The sequence below is a fragment of the Trichechus manatus genome, unplaced genomic scaffold (assembly GCF_000243295.1).
Source record: "Trichechus manatus latirostris isolate Lorelei unplaced genomic scaffold, TriManLat1.0 scaffold00001, whole genome shotgun sequence".
NCBI lineage: Eukaryota > Metazoa > Chordata > Mammalia > Sirenia > Trichechidae > Trichechus > Trichechus manatus.
Window position 1 is genome coordinate 20,816,868 of NW_004443937.1, and position 23,347 is coordinate 20,840,214.

General features: G+C 39.1%; 1 protein-coding gene and 1 long non-coding RNA gene across 2 annotated transcripts in view; one reads left to right on the forward strand and one right to left on the reverse strand.

Moving 5' to 3' along the window:
• ULK4 (unc-51 like kinase 4) overlaps positions 1 to 23,347 on the reverse strand; it is a 601,253-nt gene that overhangs the window by 333,678 nt on the left and 244,228 nt on the right. Inside the window, exon 31 of the mRNA XM_023727809.1 lies at positions 3,305 to 3,353. Coding sequence (XP_023583577.1) covers positions 3,305 to 3,353 — 49 coding nt within the window. The remainder of the gene's footprint in view (positions 1 to 3,304; positions 3,354 to 23,347) is intronic.
• LOC111819465 (uncharacterized) lies at positions 11,284 to 21,858 on the forward strand. Its single transcript, XR_002823069.1, has 3 exons — positions 11,284 to 11,424; positions 14,063 to 14,153; positions 18,456 to 21,858. It is a non-coding gene; the product is annotated as an uncharacterized LOC111819465 (long non-coding RNA).

Here is a 23,347-nt window from a genome sequence, read left to right on the forward strand (position 1 = left end):
GTGCTTCTGCCTAGAGCACCATTTTGCCGGAACTAAGAGGCTTACTTTCTTAATGAAAAACACCTAACAGAGGTTACACTGCTGGTAAGAGCACACCACACCAGGAACTGTAGAAAAGAATAAAAATTATAAAGCCTGTAATAGGCTTTAAGTCTATCAAACAGAAGCTGAAAAAGAATGACAGATTAGGAGTAAAGCAAAAGTCATCAGGAGGTAACAGTGGACCATAAGTGTATGAGTCAAACACGGTTTTGTTGTTTTTTTCTTCCAATGGACGGCTAAAACGTGTAACTAGTAGCCAAGCACGCAGAGACCGACACAATACTGTCATTGTAACTTGTTATGATCTAATCATTACTAGAATTTTCTATATGCCAGATACAACACAGGCCCTCAAACATATAAGCTAAATTGAACATACTGAATATACCGTGTTTCCTTGAATACAGGAAGCTATCAGTTTTAAGATGCACCATTTATTTTATCAACCACTAAAAAACAAAAAAACCGCAGCCAATTAAGCTATGACATGGTTCTTTTTAGAGTTTTGTTTGTATTGAAAGAGTTCTTTTAGACTTATTCAGACACAGATTTTTATAATGTATCACTCTTAGGCAATTATAAAAAGAAAAATAATAGTGAAATAAATTGGTTAAGGCAATGACAATCACGTCACCTGGTTCAAAGTGATTGTAAGATACCATTGATTTGGAAGGTACATCCCAGTTTCAGAGATGTTAAACTCTGAAAAAAATGTGCATCACGGAATCAAGGGAATGCTGTACTACATCCAGCTCAGTGACTAAAATGTAAAAAGGACAAGATAATAGTTCACAGGATAACCGCTACAAAGAAATTTCACAGATTAAAAAATGTGTTTACACGGAGAAAAAAGTTGAAATTATTTGACTATAAGGACAAAAGTAGAACTGGGATTTAATAATGTTCTTCAAGGATATCAAAGTCCTGCCCCATAAAGCAGTGGTTTTCAACTGTTTTTTTCTTTACTTTTTTTTAGCATCAGGACTTCTTCTCAAAATAATATCACACAGTAAACCTGAGTATGAAACTTTTCTGGTTGGGGTAAGGGCATCAACCTAGACATGCCGACTGGCCGTAGAGCTCAGACCAGCTGAAACCCTGACCTGGAGAACAGACATCACCTTCTACCTACTCCCTACTACAGCCATGATAAAATGACAAAGGTTTAAACAATGGTAGTTATCAATTAGTTCATAAAAAATTTACTGTGGTTTGTAAAATATGAGGCACTTGCTAGGTGCTCAGTATAAAAGATTAATCAAGTACAGAGGAGCTAAGGTAACCTACAGGAAGGAATTTCTCTGTGTGGGATTTTAGATCTTGACATGTTTGCTAAAGGATAACATAAAAACTTTCTATCAATCATAAAAGGAGTTGTATTGACCTCAACAGGTTAGGAGCCCTTCTGTCACAACAAGGGGATCAATCATTCACATCTAGTCAATAAAGACCCGTTCTAGCTCTACAATACCAGTCTCTTTTTCAAATGCAAACCAAATAAGGCTGGGTTTGGACAGCTTTGGCTCTTGCCCCATGCCCAACCATGTAGCCAACCTAGCAGTTTGCTGCACTGATCATCTTCCAAAACAAATTCAACTCCACAACTAATTAGCAAGTAATGTACTTCCTATTGAATGTAGAGAGTCACACATAACACTTGTCAAAACTCAAATATCCCCATTAGACCTCTCTTGATACCCACATTTCTCTCATCTCCTTTCTCTCTATTGCTTTTCCTAATACTGTCTCTAACATCCCTTTTATTATACTAAGCAATTCAATCTGGGCTCTAACCTAGTATATCAGCACAGCAGCTCTCTGTCATCTTGCTGTGAATTGAGCATGCTTTGGAAAGATTACCCATGCCCACCCCTACTTCCCATCCTATGCAAACCCATCCAGCTCTCTTGAAAGGGAAAGGATGTCTACAGCTAAGAAAAATAAGGTTCTCACCATATAACCATACCAGCACACAAATAATTTGTAGATGAATATTTTAAGATGATTAAGGAAAGTTAATTTTCCACAAGTAGGGTTATCCAACTATCACAGCAATTGTTCTGTTGATGAACAAGGTAGATTAGACTGATTTTGCTGGGGAGGTGTCACCTCCTTTGTCCCTTGTGCTGTCAGTTACAAAGTTCTTGGTAAAGGAGAATGATCTACTCAAATACAAAGGAACCTTTCTTTGGCAAAGGGCACTCCCTTGCTATAAGCACTAACTCAATTCTCAGATCTGTATTTAATATAAATAGGGATTTTTTCAGAGATGAGAAGAGTCAACTCTGCATCCTATTTTATTCTCTACATAGGAACCATAGATGGAATATTTTCTCCTATAGATGGTTTTAAAATCTGCTGCATTCTTTGACTAGAAAAAAAATGGTGCATGGAAGCTAAGCTATTCTAAGTTCTGAAGAAGACAACCTTCTGACCATAGGCATAAAACTGCTGACCAGGTACCGAAGGTCTGCAAAGGCAGAGAGCTCCATACTGAACATCAGAAAATTCATCCCTCAAGTATAAAAAACCCATTGCTGTCGAGTCAGTTCTGACTCATAGTGACCCTACAAGACTGAGTAGAGCTGCCCCATAGGGCTTCCAAGGAGCACCCAGTGGATTCAAACTGCTGACCTTCTGGCTAGCAGCTTAATTCTTAACCACTACACCAGCAGGGTTTCCCTCTCAAGTATAGCAATAATTATTTTGCCTTCCCTCTGCAAACCAACCTCAGATAAAGTATTCTTTCCATATTAACCCCCAACCCCCACAAAAAGAAACCCACCACTGTCGAGTCAATTCTGACTGACGGTGACCCTATATAAGAGAGTAGAATTGCCACATAGGGTTTCAAAGGCTGTAAATCTTTACAGAAGCAGACTGCCACATCCTTCTCCTGCAGAGTGGCTGGTGGGCTCAAACCATCAAACTTTTGGTTAGCAACCGAGTGCTTAATCAGTGTGCCACCAGGGCTCCTCCTTTCCATATTAGATAATATATATTGTTTAATTCGACAGAAATAAAATGCTAAAGATTTGTGAAAATATGGCAAGTCATTAAACAGTGTCCCTCTACAATGTCAAAGCTAGACATCCCCTTACAGATCAGGATCCCAAGGCCTGAGGAGGTTAAGTGAGATGATAAAAGACATACAGTTCTTCCAGGAGAGTCAAGGTCAGAATCTGATCACACCACTTGGTCAAAACCTGTAAAAAAATGTTTTAATATCCCTGGATTTTCAAATGCACATTTGTTTTCTTACCAGAATTACTTCAAAAATAAGTGGGATCAGTTTGCTTTCTTCTACAAGTCTGTTAGAAAAAAAAAAAAAGATAACCACATATTAGATAATTCATATTTCACTTGCTGCTCTGATATGGAGCACTGTAGCCACATGTTTTATTGCTAAAAGTCTGTGACTGACAAATAGTATGATCAAATGCACATTTTTAATATACTGAACTACGGCTATTGAACACAAAAAATACGAGGCTTCCTTGCAACTCATGTTGCAAGTGACTGCTAGCTTAGTCTTACTGATCTGTAGCAAGTGAAATCTCAAATACATTGATATTTTTAAATGTGAAAATTAAAACTGAGAATTATTATAGAAACTATAAAAGTAGGTAATGTCAACTAGAAGGAGCCCTGGTGGCACAGTGGCTACATGCTCAGCTGGAATGTGACCAATCGTCACTGTACAGTTAAACCATAAGCATGCCACTGTACTTTTTATGTATGCCTCACTAGCTATCTTGTCACCACTAATGAATTAATGTACAATGATTTTCATTGTCATTGTTCAGTGCCATTGAGTTGGTTCTGACTCATAGTAACCCTAAGTACAACAGAATGAAACACTGCCCAGTCCTGCATCATCCTCACAATTGTTGCTATGTTTGAGATTTTAATGACCTTAAATTTTAAAGAAATTGGATACCAATCACCCAATAGATTATAGGCACTTTCCTTTATGAAACCAAGTTATAAAATATCATCCAGTATACCAGGAGAGTTTTTTCATACAATTTAAGAGAAAACAGCCTTAATAAAACCTAAGCTATTTAAAAGTGAAAGATTTTATCAAGAAAAGAAGTATTTCAATTTGCAAATATTTCTTTAGACTAGGGTTCAGCAAACTTCTATAAAGGGCCAAACAGTAAATATTTTAGGCTTTGCAGACCACATAGTCTCTATAGCAATTACTCAACTATGCCACTGTAATGCGAAAAAAGCCATAGACAATAAATAAATAAATAGGTTGGGCTGTGTTCCAATAAAACTTTATTTACAAAAACAGGTGGCAGGCCACCATCTATAGTTTGCTGACTCCTGTTTTAGGGCGAAAAATATACATATGTATGTGTGTGTATATATACACACACACACATATACATACATTATATAATATATATTTTATGTATATATGTATATATTTTATTTATATTACCTATATAAATAAAACCAAATCCACTGCCATTGAGTCAATGCCAACTTATAGTAAGCCCACAGGACAGACTAGAACTGCCCCATAGAGTTTCCAAGGCTGTAATCTTTACAGAAGTAGACTGCTACATCTTTCTCCCATGGAGCAGCTACTGGGTTCCAACTGCTGACCTGGGTTCGAACCGCCAAACTCTCAGTTAGCAGATGAGCGTTTAACCACTGTGCCACTAGGGCTTCTAAATCATCATGGCAGACCTTGGGAAATAATGCAGTAAAAGGCTATCTTATTTGTGTGGCTTTGTTGTGGTTGGCCACTATGATTTAAATCACCAGTATCATTTTACTACATGAGCCTGTTGTATTCTAAATTCTGAAAGAATGAATGCCTATGGTTTCTAGATAGCCTAAAGGGTAAGAAGTAAAGAGATTTACCTGAGTATTTTAAAATCAGAAACAAACAAAATAGAGGTCTTTTGAAAATTACCTCTAATCTTCAAAAGATTATGAAGATATTAACTACATTACAGTATGCTTTTTCTTCTTTTATGTTAGCCATCTAAGCACATGATGTTTAAGTAATTCCAGATGAGTAAATGGAAACATACCTTCTTGAATGCAGTTCCTGGGACTACTTTACCTTGGGTTGTATTTTTTTTTCCTCCTTAACAGTGCAATTAAATAATAGGTTGTGTGGGTAATGAGTTTTGCTTTCAAAGTTTTGTTTCTGGCAAGTCACTAGAGTTTTGTATATCTTTGGTTTATATCACTAAAGAAAGAGCAGCTGTTTGAATTTAAATTTTTTGAATAAACTCATGAAAATCTTTGAATTACATTATTTGGCTCTCTAACCTGTGCCTAAAGTAAATACTGCCCTTTGTTGTTGTTGTTGGGTGCTTCTGAGCCAATTCCAACGCACAGCAACCCCATGTGACAGAGTAGAGCTGCCCTATAGGGTCTTCCAGGCTGTAATCTTTACAGAGCAAATCGCTAAATCTTTCTCCTGCAGAGCCGATAGGTGAGTTCGAACCAGCAATCTTTCCATTAGCAGCCAAGGTGAGTTCGAACCACTAATCTTTCCATTAGCAGCCAAGCACTTAACTGTTGCGGCACCAGAGCTGCCTTTACTATTGGGAAATTATTTTTAAAAATCTATTTATTGATGCTTGAACTATCAATTTTTTTTTTTTAATCTTAAAATACTATGTTTGAATTCTAATCTGTTGAGATTTATCTACGGAAGCTACAAGCACAAATTGATCTGTAAGACCATTTTATCATAAAATGTGCTATGATTTACTAAAGAAATTTAAATATAAACTTTAAACAATGGGTCAGCTGCAAGAAAAAAAGAAATGCTTACTTTTCAAGGTGAAGTCATTAGCAGCGGCCTACACAATTATGGTAGCCTTGGCTTTCTCTATTTTCTGGCATGATTATATATCATATACCTTTCATGACCCATGAGAACATACAGTATCCCACCCACTATTTCTGGCTGTCAGGTTTTTTGGGACTACTTTTCCAGCCAGAAGTATTTGCTACCCTCCAGTGGGGACTTGTGTAAAAGTGAAAGGTGAAACAAACATTCACTGCAGCAAAACAGCTGGAGTATCAGCCTTAAATGTAAAGAAGTACATCCAGGAAGTGTGACTGGGTAAAAATTTTGTCTCTTTTGGCCTTTGTACAGCTAGATAAGCCTTGTAAGCATATTTATGGTTTCCTTGTGATAATTAGGGAGCCCCTGGTGGATTTGGTTGTGTGTGTGTGTGTGTGTATGTGTCACAATACATCCTGCCACCCATGACTGGTGGGACAGACAGGCACCCACTAATCCTCGTGCCCAAGAACCCCCTTAGGTTTGTGGGAACCATGTATTTCCAAATAATATTTCTCAAAATCCATATTACCAACCAAAAATACAAACATACTCCATGAGTCAGCATGCTTCCATTAATGAAACACATGGTATCAAAAAAAAAAAAAAAAAATCAAAGCAGAAAGTAATAGGGTCTTGAAAGGGATATTTATCAAAAAGAAAGCCAAAATGTAAATTAAATCTGCCAATATTTAGCTATGAATGACTAGTTGCAACTTAAATAATAAAATTAGGAATATGTACATAACCTGAGCTGAATTTCAAACCATTATTAACATTACTTAACTTCCCTTTGAGGTTTACAAGTTCTACCCCAAGGCTATTTAGGGATGAACCAAGAACAAGAGTAAAAAGGAATTAAAGTCCCCCCTACTCTGTCCCATCAAACTTCTATTTATTAAGAGAACAGAAGAGCCAGAAAGTGGAGAGAGGAAGGCAAAGGATCTCTGCCTGCTCTGGGCTCAGTTCTTTACAACAAAGGAGTCCCCAGAAGGTAAGACTGTCCAAGAGAACAGCAGGGTAGATCCATGGGGCTACTCTGTTTTGGGTTGGCTTGCTTGCTTGAAGTTTTTAATCTAACCATGCGGGTAAAGATAGGCCATGTGAAACAAGGATCAGAGTCTAGACCCCCAGTTTCCTTCGGCAGACCCCACCCATCAGGGACACTGTCCTCCTCAAAGAGTTTCTTCTACCATCTCTGCATTTCAGGCATCCATCTTGTCATACAGAGCTGAGTATTGGAAACTATTTTCTGGAAACTATCACAGTGCTAAATTTATGCTTAATATTATTGAGCTCTTGTCATGGCAAAGTCTATGCCCTCGAACTCAGAGTCAAGTGGGTTAAAAGATACATAAACAATTACAAAAGTTAACCTCTATTACAGCACAGGATACAACGGAATTGACATGAAGAAAACTTAGCTAGCCCATGCAGGTGACAGGAGGTGTTCAAGAGTCTTGAAAGACATCAGGAATTAGTCAGGTAAACTGTGTGGAGGGGGCAGCTATGCATTTATGGAGAGGGAAGCATGGAGGAGGAGGAGAGCAATCTGAGTGGTACAAGGATGATCTTAAAGATGGAACAGGACGATGCAGCCTTAAAATGTCATGCTAAGAAGTGTGGTTTTTACCCTAAAGGTGATGGGGAGCCACTGAAAGGTTTTAAGCAGAATAATGACACAACTGGATTTGCCGTTCACAAACTCCAATCTGGGAAAAATGAACTGGGGGAAGGGGTGCAGTCTAGCACATTCATACTCAAAGTGTGGTGTGCAGACTAGGGCCAACCTGCAAACTGTAACTGGTCTACAACAAGATCAGTACAAGTATTTGAAAGACCAAGTTTATGTCTGTTGGATCTAATGAAAAAGACTTGAACTTCATGGTAGTTTTAAAGCATGGCACCACCTGATGAACAGGACATTTGCTTAGTCTCATATTATCTCCGTATAAGACATTTACACTAGAGATACCTGGCAGACAGCACGGTAACCAAGTGATCAAGTCCTATACCACCAGTAACAAGACATATGGATATCATGTACCCCTTGATATGACGCACCAAGGAGGGCACAGCAGTACTTCTGTGGTATTCTTGTCAAAAATGCACATTCTCAATGTAACCATGGAAAAACATCAGACAAATCCAAATTGAGGGGCATCTTACGAAATAGCTACCTTGTACACTTCAAAAGTGTCAATGTCATGAAAGCCAAGAAAGACTGAGGAGATATCCCAGACTAGAGGACACTAAGGAGACAATGACAACCAAATTAACGTGGGGTCCTGGTTTGGATCCTAGACCAGAAAAAGAGCAGCAGTGGGACAACTGGCAAAATTTGAATAACATCTGCATTCAATTAACAGTATTATATCAATATTAATTTCCTGATCTTGTTAAAGGTACTATGGCTATGTACGATGTTAATGGCAACATTAGTGGAAGCTGGGTGGGTGGTATATGGAAACTCTTCAAACTATTTTTGCAACTTTCTGTACGGCTAAAATTATTTCAGAATTAAAAGTTCCTAAATTTGGCCCCAAAATTCTTTTGGCTCTCCTCAGTTTGAGACATGGGGTCTATGTTCTTTCCTCTTGAAGCCTAACAGCTTTGTGGCTGTAATGACCAATAAACAGAGTAGGGTGGAAATGACACTACATGATTCTTGCTTGTATTCTGTTTATCTGGATTTTTTTAATATTTCCTTTTTTAATAAAAGGTCTCCATTTTCTTGCTGGCTGTCAACCAGGGTTGGCTCTCAGCCCCTAGAGGCCACCCACATTCCTTGACACATGGTCCTATCAATCTCAAAAACCAACAACAAAGAATGCCCCCTCCCCCGTGTCAAATCCTTCTCAAGCTTCAAATCTCCCTAACTTCCTTGTCTCTGACCTCTAGATCAGATTTAAAGAGCTTATATGATAGGTGAGGCCCACCCCAGATAATCTCCATATCTTAAGGTCAACTGATTTGGGACCTTAATTACACCTGCAAAATCCCTTTACAGCTGCAGCTGCACCTAAATTAGTGCTTAACTGAATAGCTGGGAGGTGTGTGTACACCAGGGACTAGGACTTCTCGAGGGCCATCTTAGAATTTTGGTAACATCAACCTGAACTGGCTCACCCCCAATTCCACTCTACCCCTGGTTTCTTTGTTTGTTTTTTAAACAATTTGTAGTTGATTCTTTGAATAACCTGCCTCTGGCCAACTTGTGTACAAACCCAAAACAGCAGCTGGATTCTGTTTAGTTTTCCAACAATGCTGGTTGGGAGTTTTAGATTTCGTATTTACTCTGTAACTGACTGAGCACTAGACTACAAACAAAACTTTCATTTCTTACAGCTTATATAATTTACCAGTCAAATGGGCCAACAAGAGTCATTTTAAATTAAAAATCTCTAACATCAAACTGAATTTCAAATTACTGGTTCACTGAAACAGCTTCAAAAAGAAATGGTTTCATAATGTTTAGTTACGGTATGATATTATGTCTATCCTGAAAGGAATAATATTTGTGACATTTCTCTTTGAAATGTTTGCCCTGGCCTGCAATGCTTGCTAATCTACTTACAAAGAACTGCAGAAGTCTTACCAATAAAGGTACACATATAAGGAGTTCTTTTTCACAAAATAAGGTCAGGGTTGAGATTTCAGCAGCTTTAGTACGGAAAAATTTTAGAGCTGGTCATTTTACAAAGATCTATAGTGTCTTCCTTATCGATAGGCATTATACATCTTGTCTAAAGAAGTTTGCACCCCACTGGGCACAAGATATTCGATACAAAAATATCTTAATCCAAGTTATAATGCTTACTGCTTCATTTGCTGAGAAATTCTCAGAATTCAGTTAGAATATGAGGCTACATCCAGAATGCATCTTCTATGTATGGAAATCCCCCACTGCCTAAAACAGCATGAAATAGATCTGAATTTCTGTAAGAAAAACTTCCATTAAAAGCAAGAGTTTTCCAATAGAAAGGAGGTTTCAGATGAAAACAGAATTTCATGTTACATTATATGTTTTAACTTCGCAAGATGCTTTTACATCTATTATCTCATTAGATGCCCTGCACAGCCCAGTGATAGCCACATCTGTTGAAGGAAACAAGGCCCCAGAATGTAGTAATATGTCTGTCACAGAAAGTATGAAAGGCAAGACAGAAGAGCCACAGTCAAGAGGATCTCCACGAAGTATGCAGACCTCTTTTACAAAGAACCTCTGGCTCTCCTTCAACTCCAGACATTATGATGTGCCTAAAATCCCTGTTTTATCCAGGGCTTTACATGAATTGTCCCTGCTCAGGCAGTAACATTCTTGTTAACCAGCTGAAGGTTCTGGACCCTTGTGGTGTGATGAATTGCTTTTGTGTGGTCCTTCTCACCACAGTCTTGTTAACTCCCACCCAAGTGATTGGATGGGAATTTACAAATAAGGTAATTGTGGCCCATCAAGGGATTGGATAGTTTGCTAATAATGCAAATAAAGTCCATGGCACCCGTGTGGGGGGGTGGGATCATGCAAATAAGGTTTATGGAACCCTAATGAAGGGATTGGTCGGAGATTGGTCAGTTTTGCCAAACTGCTAGGCTTCAAATGAGCCATCCCAGAGGCTGGAGGAGAGGATCTTAACCACCACCAAGGAAGAAGAGCCAGGAGCAGAGTGTGTCTTTTGTACCTGGGATCCCTGCACTCCTGGAACCTGGAGACAGGACTGTAACAATGAAGATGGCAAGAAGTGGTGGCAGAAGAAACAGCAGCGAGGCAGGAGACCGGCAGGAGATGGTTCACAGAGTGAGAAAGCTGAGTGCCTTTGGGCAGGAGGCTTGCTGGCGGAGTAGGGTGCCTCCAACACTTGGTAGAGCTAGATTTACTGACCCACAGAGCTGGAGCTGAGCGCCTTTGGGCCAAGGCTTACTGGAGGAGTACGGTGCTTCTGGGCACTTATCGGCAGAGCTAAAAGAGCTTTGAACACTTGCCCGAGCAGGGAAGAGGCCGAGCAGAGAAGAGGCCGATGACCAGAGAGAAGCATGCCTGTGGGCATGGCTGAGAAGAGGCTGTCCTGATTGAAGAACTGTATCCTGAGTATGCCTGAACCTGAATTGTAATCTGTTACTTCCCTAATGAACCCATAATTGTGAGCATGGTCTGTGAGTTCTGTGTGACCATCACAATGAATTATCAAACTCAGCAGAGAAGTAGAGAGTGCCCTGGGAGGGACGGTTGGTATCAGAATTGGTAAAGATGGTGGAGAGAGGCAGCATATCTGATCCCCACCTCATAGGAATCAGCCTTGGGCTTTTGATCTTGATTCTCCTTATCTCTTGTGAAGTTAGAGGAGGTCAAACAACACCCCCATGCTATTTTTACACTGCTCATTCCCACATCCTGCCCAATGCTTTGGGTTGTTCCTTGTTCCTGAGCTGTCAACCTCTATCTCTGAGCCCTGTGGCTCTGCATCCTGTCTCTCTTCTCTACTGATTCCTGGAATACATGGAACTCTCCCAAAGACATTATTCTGTATTCGTCCTCACAACTCCACATGTTGAAACTGCAGGTAAGAGGCAAGCCCATTCCTACACTTGAGCAGGGAGGGAAATGAACAGGAAGACTATCACTAGTAAGATAAAAGACTGGCAAGGGCATAGACCAGAGGCAGGACTCTAAGAGGGCCACCTGACTGCACATATAGCCAGCCTCTTTTCTCCTACAGACATGAGCCCAACAATGGAAAGCATTAATTGTACAAGAGATATTTTTAAGATACTTTTCAATTTAATGAACCTGCTTATTTTCTATTGTTCCTTTTTGTCCTGTTACTTAACGACATGCAATAGCTTTTTGTTTTGGAATCTTCTTGAAGTCAGACTTCTCTCTCTTCTCTCGCATGTACTCAATGAATATTTGCTGAGTGTCTATTATGTGCCATGCACTAGGCTAAGTGAAGCAATTTCAAGTGTTAAGTGCTAGGAACAGACACCTATAAAAGGTCCAGAAGAGACAATGGAAGTAGTCCATTCTACCTGAAGGGCAGAGGAAAGGCTTCAAAGGGTAACCAATGACAATGACAGTAGACATGGTTTGTGCAGTTACTGTGTGGAATGCACTTCTAAGTGCTGTACGTGTGCTAACTCACTGGATTCTAATCAAAAAAAAGAAAAACGTTAGGAAAAAAAACTTTTTTACAGATGAGAAACTGAGGCACAAAAAGTTAAATAAATTCATCGAGTGGTAAGTAGCAGAGCTGACCTAGAAACCCAGGCAGTTACGGTAAGGATCCACATTCCACAGCAGGCGAACTGCTTCAGCTGAACCTTGAAAGATGAGTGAATTATTGACAGGCAGTGGGTGGAGGAAAGGATTGGAGGGAAGAGAGGAGAGGTAAAAACAAAGTCTATCCTGGGCAAACGGAACAGCATGAAAGAAAGCAAAAACAGATGGCTCATTAAGGGCAGTGAACATGCAAGTTTACTGCATAAGTGAGAGGTAAAGACAAGGTAGCAAAAGATTGGGCTGGAGGAATAAGCTGGAGCAGATCACAGAAGATGTTACTAGCTATGCTGAGGAACTTAAACTTTATGTCTAGGTTAACTTCATCTTCAAAATAACAGCTACCATTTCTTGAGCATGTACTACAGGTCATACTGTGCTATATGCTCGGAACTCCATGCCTTATTTAATATCTAATAACCATGAGTTAGGCGCAGTTTACAGAGGATGACACTGAAGCATAGGATGCTGAAATAATTTGCTCACACTCACAAAGCTAGTAATGGAGCTCAGATTAGAAACGGAATCTTCATAATTTAAGAGCCTGTCAGATATATTTGGAGGGCAGGATGGGAGAGAAAGTTCAGAATGTATATATAGTTTTTTTTTGTAACCCACTGAAACATTTTCCCACGTCATTAAATGTCCATTGAAAACACGACTTCTTAAAGTTACATGTGAGGCATTGGTAGTTCAGTAGCAGAATTCTCGCCTTTCACTTGGGACGCTCTGGTCCGATTCAGAGCCAATGTACCTCACACACAGCCACCACCCATCTGTCAGTGGAGGCTTGTATACTGCGGAGCTTCCAGACTCAGACAGACTAGGAAGAAGGGACTGGTGATCTACTTCCAAAAATCTATCACTGAAAACCCTACGGATCACAAAGGTCCAATCTGCAACCAATTATGGGGATGGCACAGGACCAGGCAGCATTTCATTCTGTTGGGCATGGGGCTGGGGGACTATTCAATGGCAGCTAACAACACAACAATAGCTACATAGTTGTCCAACTTAAAATTTATTTAACTAGTCTTCTATTGCTGGATCCTTGTTTCCCACTTTCTACTAGTATACATTTGGAAGAAAATAAATATACAGGTTAAGGGTTCACTTCAAATGAGTTCAAATCCTTCCTCTGAATCTCCCTAGATAACTGGTTAAGAGTTATGGCTGCTAACCAAAACATCAGCAGTTCAAATCCACCAGCTACTCCTTAGAAATCCTATGGGGCAATTCTACTCTGTCCTATAGGATCACCATGAATCAGACTCAACTTGATGGCAATGGGTTTACATTTGGGTTTATTGCTCCAGCGAAAGTTACATAGACTCTCTAGGTGTTACTTTCTTCATATGGAATACAGTAGTCCCCCAGTTATCCACAGGGGATACATTCCAAGGCCCCTGGGGATGCCTGAAACCTCAGATAGTACTGAATCCTATATATACTATGTTTTGTCCTACACATATATACTTATGATAGTTTAATTTATAAATTAGGTACAGTAAGAGATTAACAACAATAACTAATAAAATAGAACAATTATAATAATATACTGTAATAAAAGTTATGTAAATGTAGTCCCCAGGCAGGACGGAGCATGATTTCATCATACTACTCATTTAACATTTTTGGACCTCGGTTAACTGCAGGTAACTGAAATTGTGGATAACTGAAACCAGAGAAAGCAAAACTGCAGATGGGGTGGAGGGTACTGTACGACTGCCTGCTTCACTTTGTGATGGTGAAGAGTAAATAAGGTTGTGCCTTTGAAATATCCAATAGTTGTCAGTACATAAAAAGTACTTTTTGAAGACAGAGGCTAGATAACTTTTCTATTATTATTGTTGTCGTTTCAAATAATCTTGTAGGGGGCATACCTGTAATTAAACATTTGTGCATATTTTTTACTATTGTTTTAGGATATATTCCTAGAAGTGGGACCAAAGAGGATGTAAGGTTTTTAATCGTCACTAACAGTTGCTTATCACAAAGGATGTGCTAATTTAAAAGGTAAGCAGTGGTGCCTAAAAGTATACATTTTCACTGGACTTTCAACAACGATGAGTGCTACTGGGGGGGGAAAAAAAACCTATACCAATTTTTTTTTAAGTATCTTATTATCTTAAAGGAATCTTCTTTGTAAAGATTATTAATGAACCTTTTTTTCATATGTTTTATTGTTGACAATGGCCTTTTCATGCCCGTTTGTCTATCTTCCCTCTGCATTTATCCTACTTTAGAAATCTCAAGATACCTAATGAAGTCTATCCTTAAAAGCTGACAATTTTGTTTACTTATAAACAACCAGGTTAGGCAGGATTTCTGACTCCAAGCAGAGAGGAAAAACGCACACAGAAAAGCAAATGGTGCATTCTGAGAATACAAAGTACGTCGAAAGGCATTTAACTCATTGAAGAATCATGATTAGGCTGCTTGGCTGCCTGGTTTTGTTTTGTTTTTTTCCCCTTCAATGTAATATGCTATGGCAAAGAATGCTAAGTGATAACACATGTTCGAGATGGTAATAAAAATGTGCCAAGGAAGTTACAAAACATTATTTGAATCGCAGACCATTGTTTAGTCTGGCGGCTCTTGTGCTCTTTAATTATATGACAAAGGCCTCGTCTGTACAGCAAACACTATGATGTATTCTGACCAATAGCTGTCATCACGTAAAATCAGAAGACTCTTGAAATGGAAGAGGATTTGTTGTTGAGACATGACAAATGAATCAGGAGTCTGTGCTTTATGCCTCATGTTACATTCCATCCAGTGGTGGGTCGGGCTTCACTTTGTTCTAAGGAGTTGACTGACAATGACAGGTGTATATAATTTATTCAGAGACAATGCATGACTTTATCAAAAGTAGATAACAACAACTAAAAAAGAGTTTTTGCAGCATAAGTTAACTCTGAAATGGTAAGTCAGCTTGGTAAATCACCAAAAGAAAGTAGAAACATTAATACATGATTGTGATTCAAAAACTCGCCAAATATTATCAAGAAATTGACTGTTTCAGACTTCAGAAGGTACACTGATCATATCGAAAAACTCCGTTTAACTATTTATTTCTACAGTTTGAATGCCATGAAAATAAAGGTTCCCAAGTTATGTATGTGATATGTAAAGAGATTCAATGATCATATAAACACAAAACATAAAGGCACCATATTGCAAGATAATGTTAGTTTTGCCATTTTGCCATTGTTTTCAGTGTTTCACAGTTTAATCTCATCAGAAGCAAAACAAACTTGTCTTTCAAGTACAAAAATAACCAAAAAAGTATTAACTCATGAGTCAAAAATCAAAGCCAACAAGAAAAGTTGAAAATTCCTACGAAGCAAAGATCAGTAGATGTCAAAACAAATACATGTTACATTAATATAACAGTGCAAGACAATTGGTTCAACTGTCGTTACACATCTCTCAAAAAACCAGCAAAATGGAGATGGTAATCTGATGTTAAATAAACAGACAAGTAATTTTTTTTAAAAATCCCTTTTAAATTCTGAAGATAATGATACCTACAGGGGTTAGATGAAGAAATAGGTATTTGTTATGCTAAAGGATAAAGCAGAATGCTTTGATGCCAGACCCCGTGTGTGTGTATGAGAAACCAAGTGATCCACTGAAGGATATCAATGTTTGGATGACGAATGGCCTGTGAAAGCTTATGAAGGTTTGGGTTGTACCAGTGCCACCATAGTGCCATCTTCTCATAGGCATTGGTATCATCAGCCTGACACTACCCATTCTACTGGCACACAGGCCACTTACATGTCTCACCTCCCCAGTGAATCAGCTGAAAAGTTCACTGCACTCACACATACAAAACTGACTGCATAGACCCCACAGGAGGGTTCCTCTATGCAACTGAATCATTTTTTAATAATTGCTGGTGAACGGAGGCTGCCGCTGAACTAAGCCCAATGTATAATTGCTCAAGACACTTGGAATCTAGCTCTGAAATTCACATCACCCTCTGACAGCCCAGGCCAGACCTCCTGCAGTAAAATAACGTTATTTGAGTTCCGCTCAGTATTTTCACAGTATTTCATGTCATCTTCATAATGGCCACAGAATTTGTGGAACAGTCTATGGCTCTGCCTAGTGGTCCTGAACAGCTGGGGCTCTTCATCAGGCAGAGCTGTGGAGGAAATGATCAGTCAGCTGTACTCATGCCCTCCCTCTACCCCAGCATCACCCAGGGGTCTGTCGGGCTTCACTAAGACATGGAAAATTGCAGCCTCGAATTGTGTGTCAAAACCCCTAAGTCTGAGCAAATAAGAAGCAAGTGTGCCTACAATTTAACCAACACTGTAGATATACAAGAAGCAAGAAACCTGGATGATATCCACCTTAATCAGGAGTTCAGAGAGAAAACGGAGGAATGATCCAACAACACATGCAACCTTTCACTCAAAAAAACTACTGTTCCCAAAACCTCGAAGACCGACCCTCTAGGAAGGGCTCCAGAGGGGACTGACAGACCCAGACAGGTGAGTCCCTCTGTCCTATCTGCAAGCTAAAAATAAATAGTGCTGCACATGCTTAAAAAAATTAGGGAATATTTAATACATTTTTGCCACACGGGAAAATCCTGTCTTAATTTTTTTAAAAGGCAAGTATAAAAGCAGGAACTCAAACATAATGACCACAATAAGCAAAATAATATCATTTTTATTATCCATATATCTGTCTTAGAAGAAATACAGCCAGAATGCTAATTAGAAGCGAGGATGGTGAGACAACGTCTCACTTACTTTGGACACGTTATCAGGAGGGATCAGTCCCTGGAGAAGGACATCATGCTTGCTATAGTAAAGGGTCAGTGAAAAAGAGGAAGACCCTCAACGAGATGGATCGACACAGGGGCTGCAACAATGGGTCAAGCATAACAACGATTGTGAGGATGGCGCAGGACTGGACAGCGTTTCATTCTGTTGTGCACGGGGTCGCTACGAGTTGGAAATGACTCGACAGCACCTACAACAACATATAAAGTAGGAAACAAAAGATAGTAACAAATGGCTATGGCTCCAAATAGAAATATACAGAAAGCAACGATGCATTAGCACAATGTGAGTTATCACTTATATAAGTATTGTAAAAAGAGGAATATAATATAGCTTCCAATTATCCAGATAAGAATTCAATACCTTGACCTCTCAATTCACTGACCTCATCATTTCCAGTCTTTTCTTACCTCTTTTTCAGTCACTCTCTAGAGAGTTTTATGATCAAAAACTGCATCACTGAAAAAAAACTCATTTTCAAGCATTCCAAAGCCAGACTGCCACTTCCTAACCTTCCAACCCCTCCACATGTGCACTGGATTCTAACTTTTCTCTGTAAGGGAATACTGCTAGAAGATAGCTTCTGGGGGCAAGAACATCAGTCTAGCAAGTCACCACTTACCCTCTTGCATCATCAGGTTTACCCTTTCTATAAGATCAAGAGCCAGAAATAAATAGTTTAGGCTTTGCAGGACATATGATCTCTATTACAACTACTCAACTTTGCCACTGTATAATGCAAAAGCAGCCACATGGACAATTTGTAAATGAATGGGCATGGCTGTGTTCAATAATACTTTATTTACAAAAGCAGGCCATGACTGATTTGGCCTGAGGCCACAGTTTACCAATCCCTGTAGTAGATCATTCTCATCAGCATAGAAACATAACTAAAATATTACTCATCTTAAAAACAGACCAAAAAAAATTTCTCTTGACCCCACGTCTCCCTCCAACTCCCCATTTTTCAGCTCTCTTTTATAGCAAAATTCCTTTAGAGTTACTGATGTTCCCTATGTCTTCATCATTCCCCCCTCAATCCACTCCACCAGGCTTCTGCTCCCTCCTGCCACTGAAAATCACTCCTAACTGATGCTCTCAACACGAGCTGACACTGTTATTATTCCCTCCTCCTGTAAGTCCCTGAAAATTAGGACCTTGCTTCTTTAATAATGAAGCAAGCATTCATGCAGCTAAACAACTCCCTCACCTCAATCTTATATGTCAACTTTCCAAAGAGTCTCTCTCTGACCACCCTTTAGGAAACAGCCCACTCCAGTCCATCACTCTCCATTTTAATTCCCCTGCTTTATTCTTTACAGTACTTGTAACTAGCTGAAATTGTTGTTTATTGATTTCCTTGTTCATTGTCTATGACGTCCATATAATCATAAGGCCCATGAAATGCAGCATCTTGTCTGTCTTGCCCGCTCAGTGAACACCCTCCTACTGAGTAGGTGCCTAATAATTATTTGTGGACTGACTTAAAGAATGAATGAATAAAATTTTCTTCCAGGTGGAAAAATATCAATCCGACCCTGCTCTGAAGTTTCATGATTCTAGGATGGAATAAACTGCAAGTCCTCAAGAGACTGTGAAGAAGAGAAAATTAGCAAACGAATTTGCTTGTGGGCAAATATGGAAATATGCTAGGGGAAAGACGATGATTCTGTTAAAGATGATCTCTGAGCTCCTGTTTAAATACAGAAGAAATAAACTGAGAATTGTCTGTTGACTGTAGCCCCCAAAATACCAGGGTCACTCTGATCAAAGACTAGTTAAATGCTGGCTCTTGACACAGGCACGTAGTGAGTATTCAAGCCAGGGTGTCATGTGACCAAAGAGACATGGGCACCTAGGACTCTTTGCCAGACTCTGGTTCCATTCCACGAGGAAAGTGGTCACCAAACCCATGAAAGTCAGAGAAGGACAACTGAAATGGCCAAACTTCCAGCACACAGGGCCACTATGAGAATACAGACTCGAAAGATTGTTTCTGATGGCAGAATGAACAATCTCAATGGACCCAACTCAACCCATGCAATAGCGACAGGAGATGAAATGTCTATGACGTCACCACGAATTAGAGGAAATCTTTGTGAAGAGTAATCAAGATAATGTAAGAAAATAAGCAGAAGTATTCACTACCACCTATCCCAGGCAAAACTCACACAAGAGATTTTATATTCTGAAAAATACTCCAAAACAGACTTAGAGTAGTTACTGTTGATCTTTCTCATGAGTTAGTAAGAAAAACAGAATACCTTGGATCAAACTTCTAAGCTTTAAGGTTGGTGTCATTCATAATCCTGCTGAAAACAGAATACTGGGGTGAATGGAAAGAATTTAACACTTACTCCACCCAGTTCCTGGAGGAGATATAATGATGAGTTATGTCATAAGAAACATAGTGAGGAGGGGTGTTAGCCCTCTCAGTGTGGTTTAAGTCATGACCCAGAAAAGGGTTCAAAAACCTAGGAGGAAAGGGGAAAGAAAGGTTGAACAGAACCAAGAACTAGGATCATGCTACAAATCAGGATAGTGCCCAGAGCTGTCACAGGGTAAAAAGCAAAGAGGAAAGGGAGACAGAATCTCATGATGATAGCAGAGGGAAACATCTGGAAAATCACCCTTGCGCTTTTATCAGATCCACATAATGCTGAGGATCACTAGGGTGAGGAATTGGATCAAAGTTTCAAATAGCTCTAAAATTCTAATATTTCAGTGTTCACATGAATAAAAGCAAAAAAAGTTCTATTCCTTTAGATCAGGAATTCACAAGTGTTCTCTGTAATGGGGCAGATAGGAAATATTTTAGGCTCTGTCAGCCATACGGGCTTTATTTTATATTCTTCTTTATTTGGTCTGTTTGTTTTACAGCTCTTTATAAGTGGAAAAACTATTCTTACCTCCCAGGCTGTACAAAAACAGGCTGTGGGCCAGCTGGCCCCATGGGCCATAGTTTGCCAATCTCTGCTTTAGATGACAAGGGAAAGTCTACAGACTAAGGATGCCATGCAAAACATAAAAAGCTTTAATGAATCCACACTCAAATTTAAAATCACTCTACAACGCACAACTGGGGAACCACTATTTGTAAATGTGTGCGATAAGCTCTAAGTGGCTGCCTTGTAAATCTCACACCAAAAAAGTAATCTGAAACCACCCGCTTCTGACGCAGAAATAGCTGCTAAGTATTCGTGTGACCTTGAACTAACATCTGTGTTGAAAGAAAACAATGAGAAAACATCACTGTGTTGAAATACTGGCTAGAGTCCAGCAAACACAAACTCAACAGGTTCATAAATCAAGGGATCCTCTGCAAGGAAAACATATGTCTATTCTAAATATTTATAAATTCTGAATTTCTCTAGAACCAGAAACGACAGCATAAAATAAACACATCTAAGTACCACCCCTCCTTTATAAAGCTATCCCTTTACTTACAGCTATCAGAGACAGCGAACTACCAGCAGTTGAACTAAGAAAAAGGACTTTCCCAGAAAAAAGAAAAATGTTAAACTTTTTAAGAGTAAAATAAACTTTTATGCTCATAAACGCTAAAAGGAAAATTTCAGTAGAAATACGCAAAATACTTCAGCACAGTCTATGATTAGAACCAATTTAATTTCTAGTTTCTTCTTAAATAACTTTAATTACCAATAATACATGAGGTTCAAGTATGCAGGACTATTATCTGAAATCACGGAATAGAAAGGAAAAAAAAAACTTTTGATTCACGGACTGATGAAAGGAGCAAACTCAAGAAGTACTTAGTGTTTAAATATTTTACACTTACTTTATCCTCTGAAATTGCTGTACTTTACTAAGAAGTGGCGATATGCACTCTATTTGAGTAACTGACTGAGAACACTGGAACATGGGCTATCACCACAAAAGAGGAAAGAGCAAGGTAAATATGAACGCTTAAGCATCTCTTTTGGGAAAATGTTGTATTTTATTCTGTGGAGTGCTGGTAAACAAAAAAATGTAAAGCTACGTAAGAGTGAACCTCCAATGGAAATGGAAGCCTTAGAGACTCGAAGACTTCCTTGTTCCTCAGAGTGAGGCATTTCAATATTCATAGGCACCCTAAGCAGTAAATTATTTGTAGGAAAAAGAAATTCACTCTAATTTTAACAACACAGTTTTACTTCTTATGTAATTATATACTCTGAGATTTTACCAGAGAAAATATTTTAGTTGCATAAATTTAGCAAATTTTCAATTGAGAACAACCAGCACCTAAATGGCTTATTTAACAACTGGAAAACATCTCAACCATCTACGGTGATTTAGACTTTTACCAGACTAAACCAAACCAGTTGCTATCGAGTCAATTTCAACTCATGGTGACTCCCCATGTGGAGAGCAGGACTATACTCCACAGGGTTTTCATGACTGTGACTTTTTAGAAGCAGATCCATTGATTGCCAGGCCTTTCTTCCAAGGTGCCTCTGGGTGGGTTCAAACCACCAGCCTCTCAGTTAATAGTTAAGTGCTTTACCATTTGCACCACCTTCAAATATATCAGAATATGGCAAACTTTATTTATATAAATTGAAAGGCAACCTCAAATGTAAGCCATCTTGTGACTGTGGTGTTTTCTATGGCTTCTACTATAGTTACCCAAAATCAATCTAAAAAGACTACCCCATGCAGTTTCTTTCCATTACAGAAAAATCCCCTCGCCTCAGATTCCGTGTAGGGTGTTAGAGTTATACTTTGAATCAGTATCACCAAATATTTCTCCTTTCTGCCAAAGGGGTCACTTCTTCCAGAAATACATCCTTCAATATTACTTCCTGTAGAAAAGGAGGCATCAGGATTGGAGGAAGACTCATTAACAACCTGCAATATGCAGATGACAAAGCCTTGCTTGATGGAAGTGAAGAGGACTTGAAGCACTTACTGATGAAGATCAAAGATCACAGCCTTCAGTATGGATTACACCTCAACAAAGAAAACAAAAATCCTCACAACTGGACCAATAAGCAATATTACAATAAATGGAGAAATACCGAAGCTGTCAAGCATTTCATTTCACTTGGATCCACCATCAATGCCGCGGAAGCAGCAGTCAAGAAATCAAATGACGTATTGCATTAGGCAAACCTGATGCAAAAAACCTCTTTAAAGTGTTAAAAAGCAAAGATGTCACTTTGAGGACTAAGGTGCGCCTGACTCAAGCCATGTATTTTCAATCGCCTCATATGCATAAGACCGTTGGACAATGAATAAGGAAGATAGAAGAATTGATGCATTTGAATTACGGTTTTGGTGAAGACCATTGAATATACCATGGACTACCAGAAGAACGAACAAATCTGTCTTGGAAGAAGTACAGCCAGAATGCTCCTTAGAAGCAAGGATGGTGAGACTTTGTCTCAGGTACTCTGGACATGTTATTAGGAGGGACCAGTCCCTGGAGAAGGACATCATGCTTGGTATAGAGGGTCAGCGAAAAAGAGGAAGACCCTCAATGAGATGGATTGACATGGTGGCTACAACAATGGGCTCAAACATAGCAACAACTGTGAGGATGGCACAGGACTGGGCAGTGTTTCATTCTGTTGTACACAGGGTCTCTGTGAGTGGGAACCAACTCAATGGCACCTAACAACAACAGAAAAGGAGAAGGAAGGGGAAGATGAAGGGAGGAAGAGAGAGGAAGAGGAAGAAAGAAGGAAAAAAGAAGGTAGGAGGAGGGAGGAGGAAAAGGAGGAACACGTACACAAGCATTTTCTATGAGCCAAGTACTTAATATCACCCCCATTTTCCCGATGAGGGAACTAAGGTACAGACAAATCAAGTAACTTGGCCAATAGCATATACATAGTTGGGTTAAATTCCTTTAGATGCTCCCATAATCTTCTGGACATGGTTCTGTCTTTGAAATCATCATATTGTTTTATAAAAGTCTATTTATAAATCTGTCTCCTCCACTAAATTCTAAGTGCCTTGAGGGTGAGAACTTTATCTAAATTATCACATATCCTTGTCATCATTCAGTAGTTGCTGATAAATGTTTGATGAATGAATGAATGAATCAACAAATGAACCAAAAACCAATGAGGGAAGTCAGCTGAAGGCTGCTGACTGTAAGGCCAGAAGTACTCCTTTGAAGGCTACACCACTGACTCACTGTGACCTTCATTTAAGACATCCCTAAAATTCTATTCTTCTAAAATACATTTCTCTTACTCCTGCCATAAAACAAATAGCTCTAACGCTTTTTAAGCAAACGTAAATGCTAACCACTCTTCTTGGATACAGAGCGTAAATATTTTTTGCAATTCAAGACATGAGCTAAATTTTCTTCCAAAAGAACTCAAAGAAGTTAAAATTTGTTTGCTAAGGAAGATTTGCTGAAAGCTAATTAGTTCTTAATGGAAACAAGATCAATGG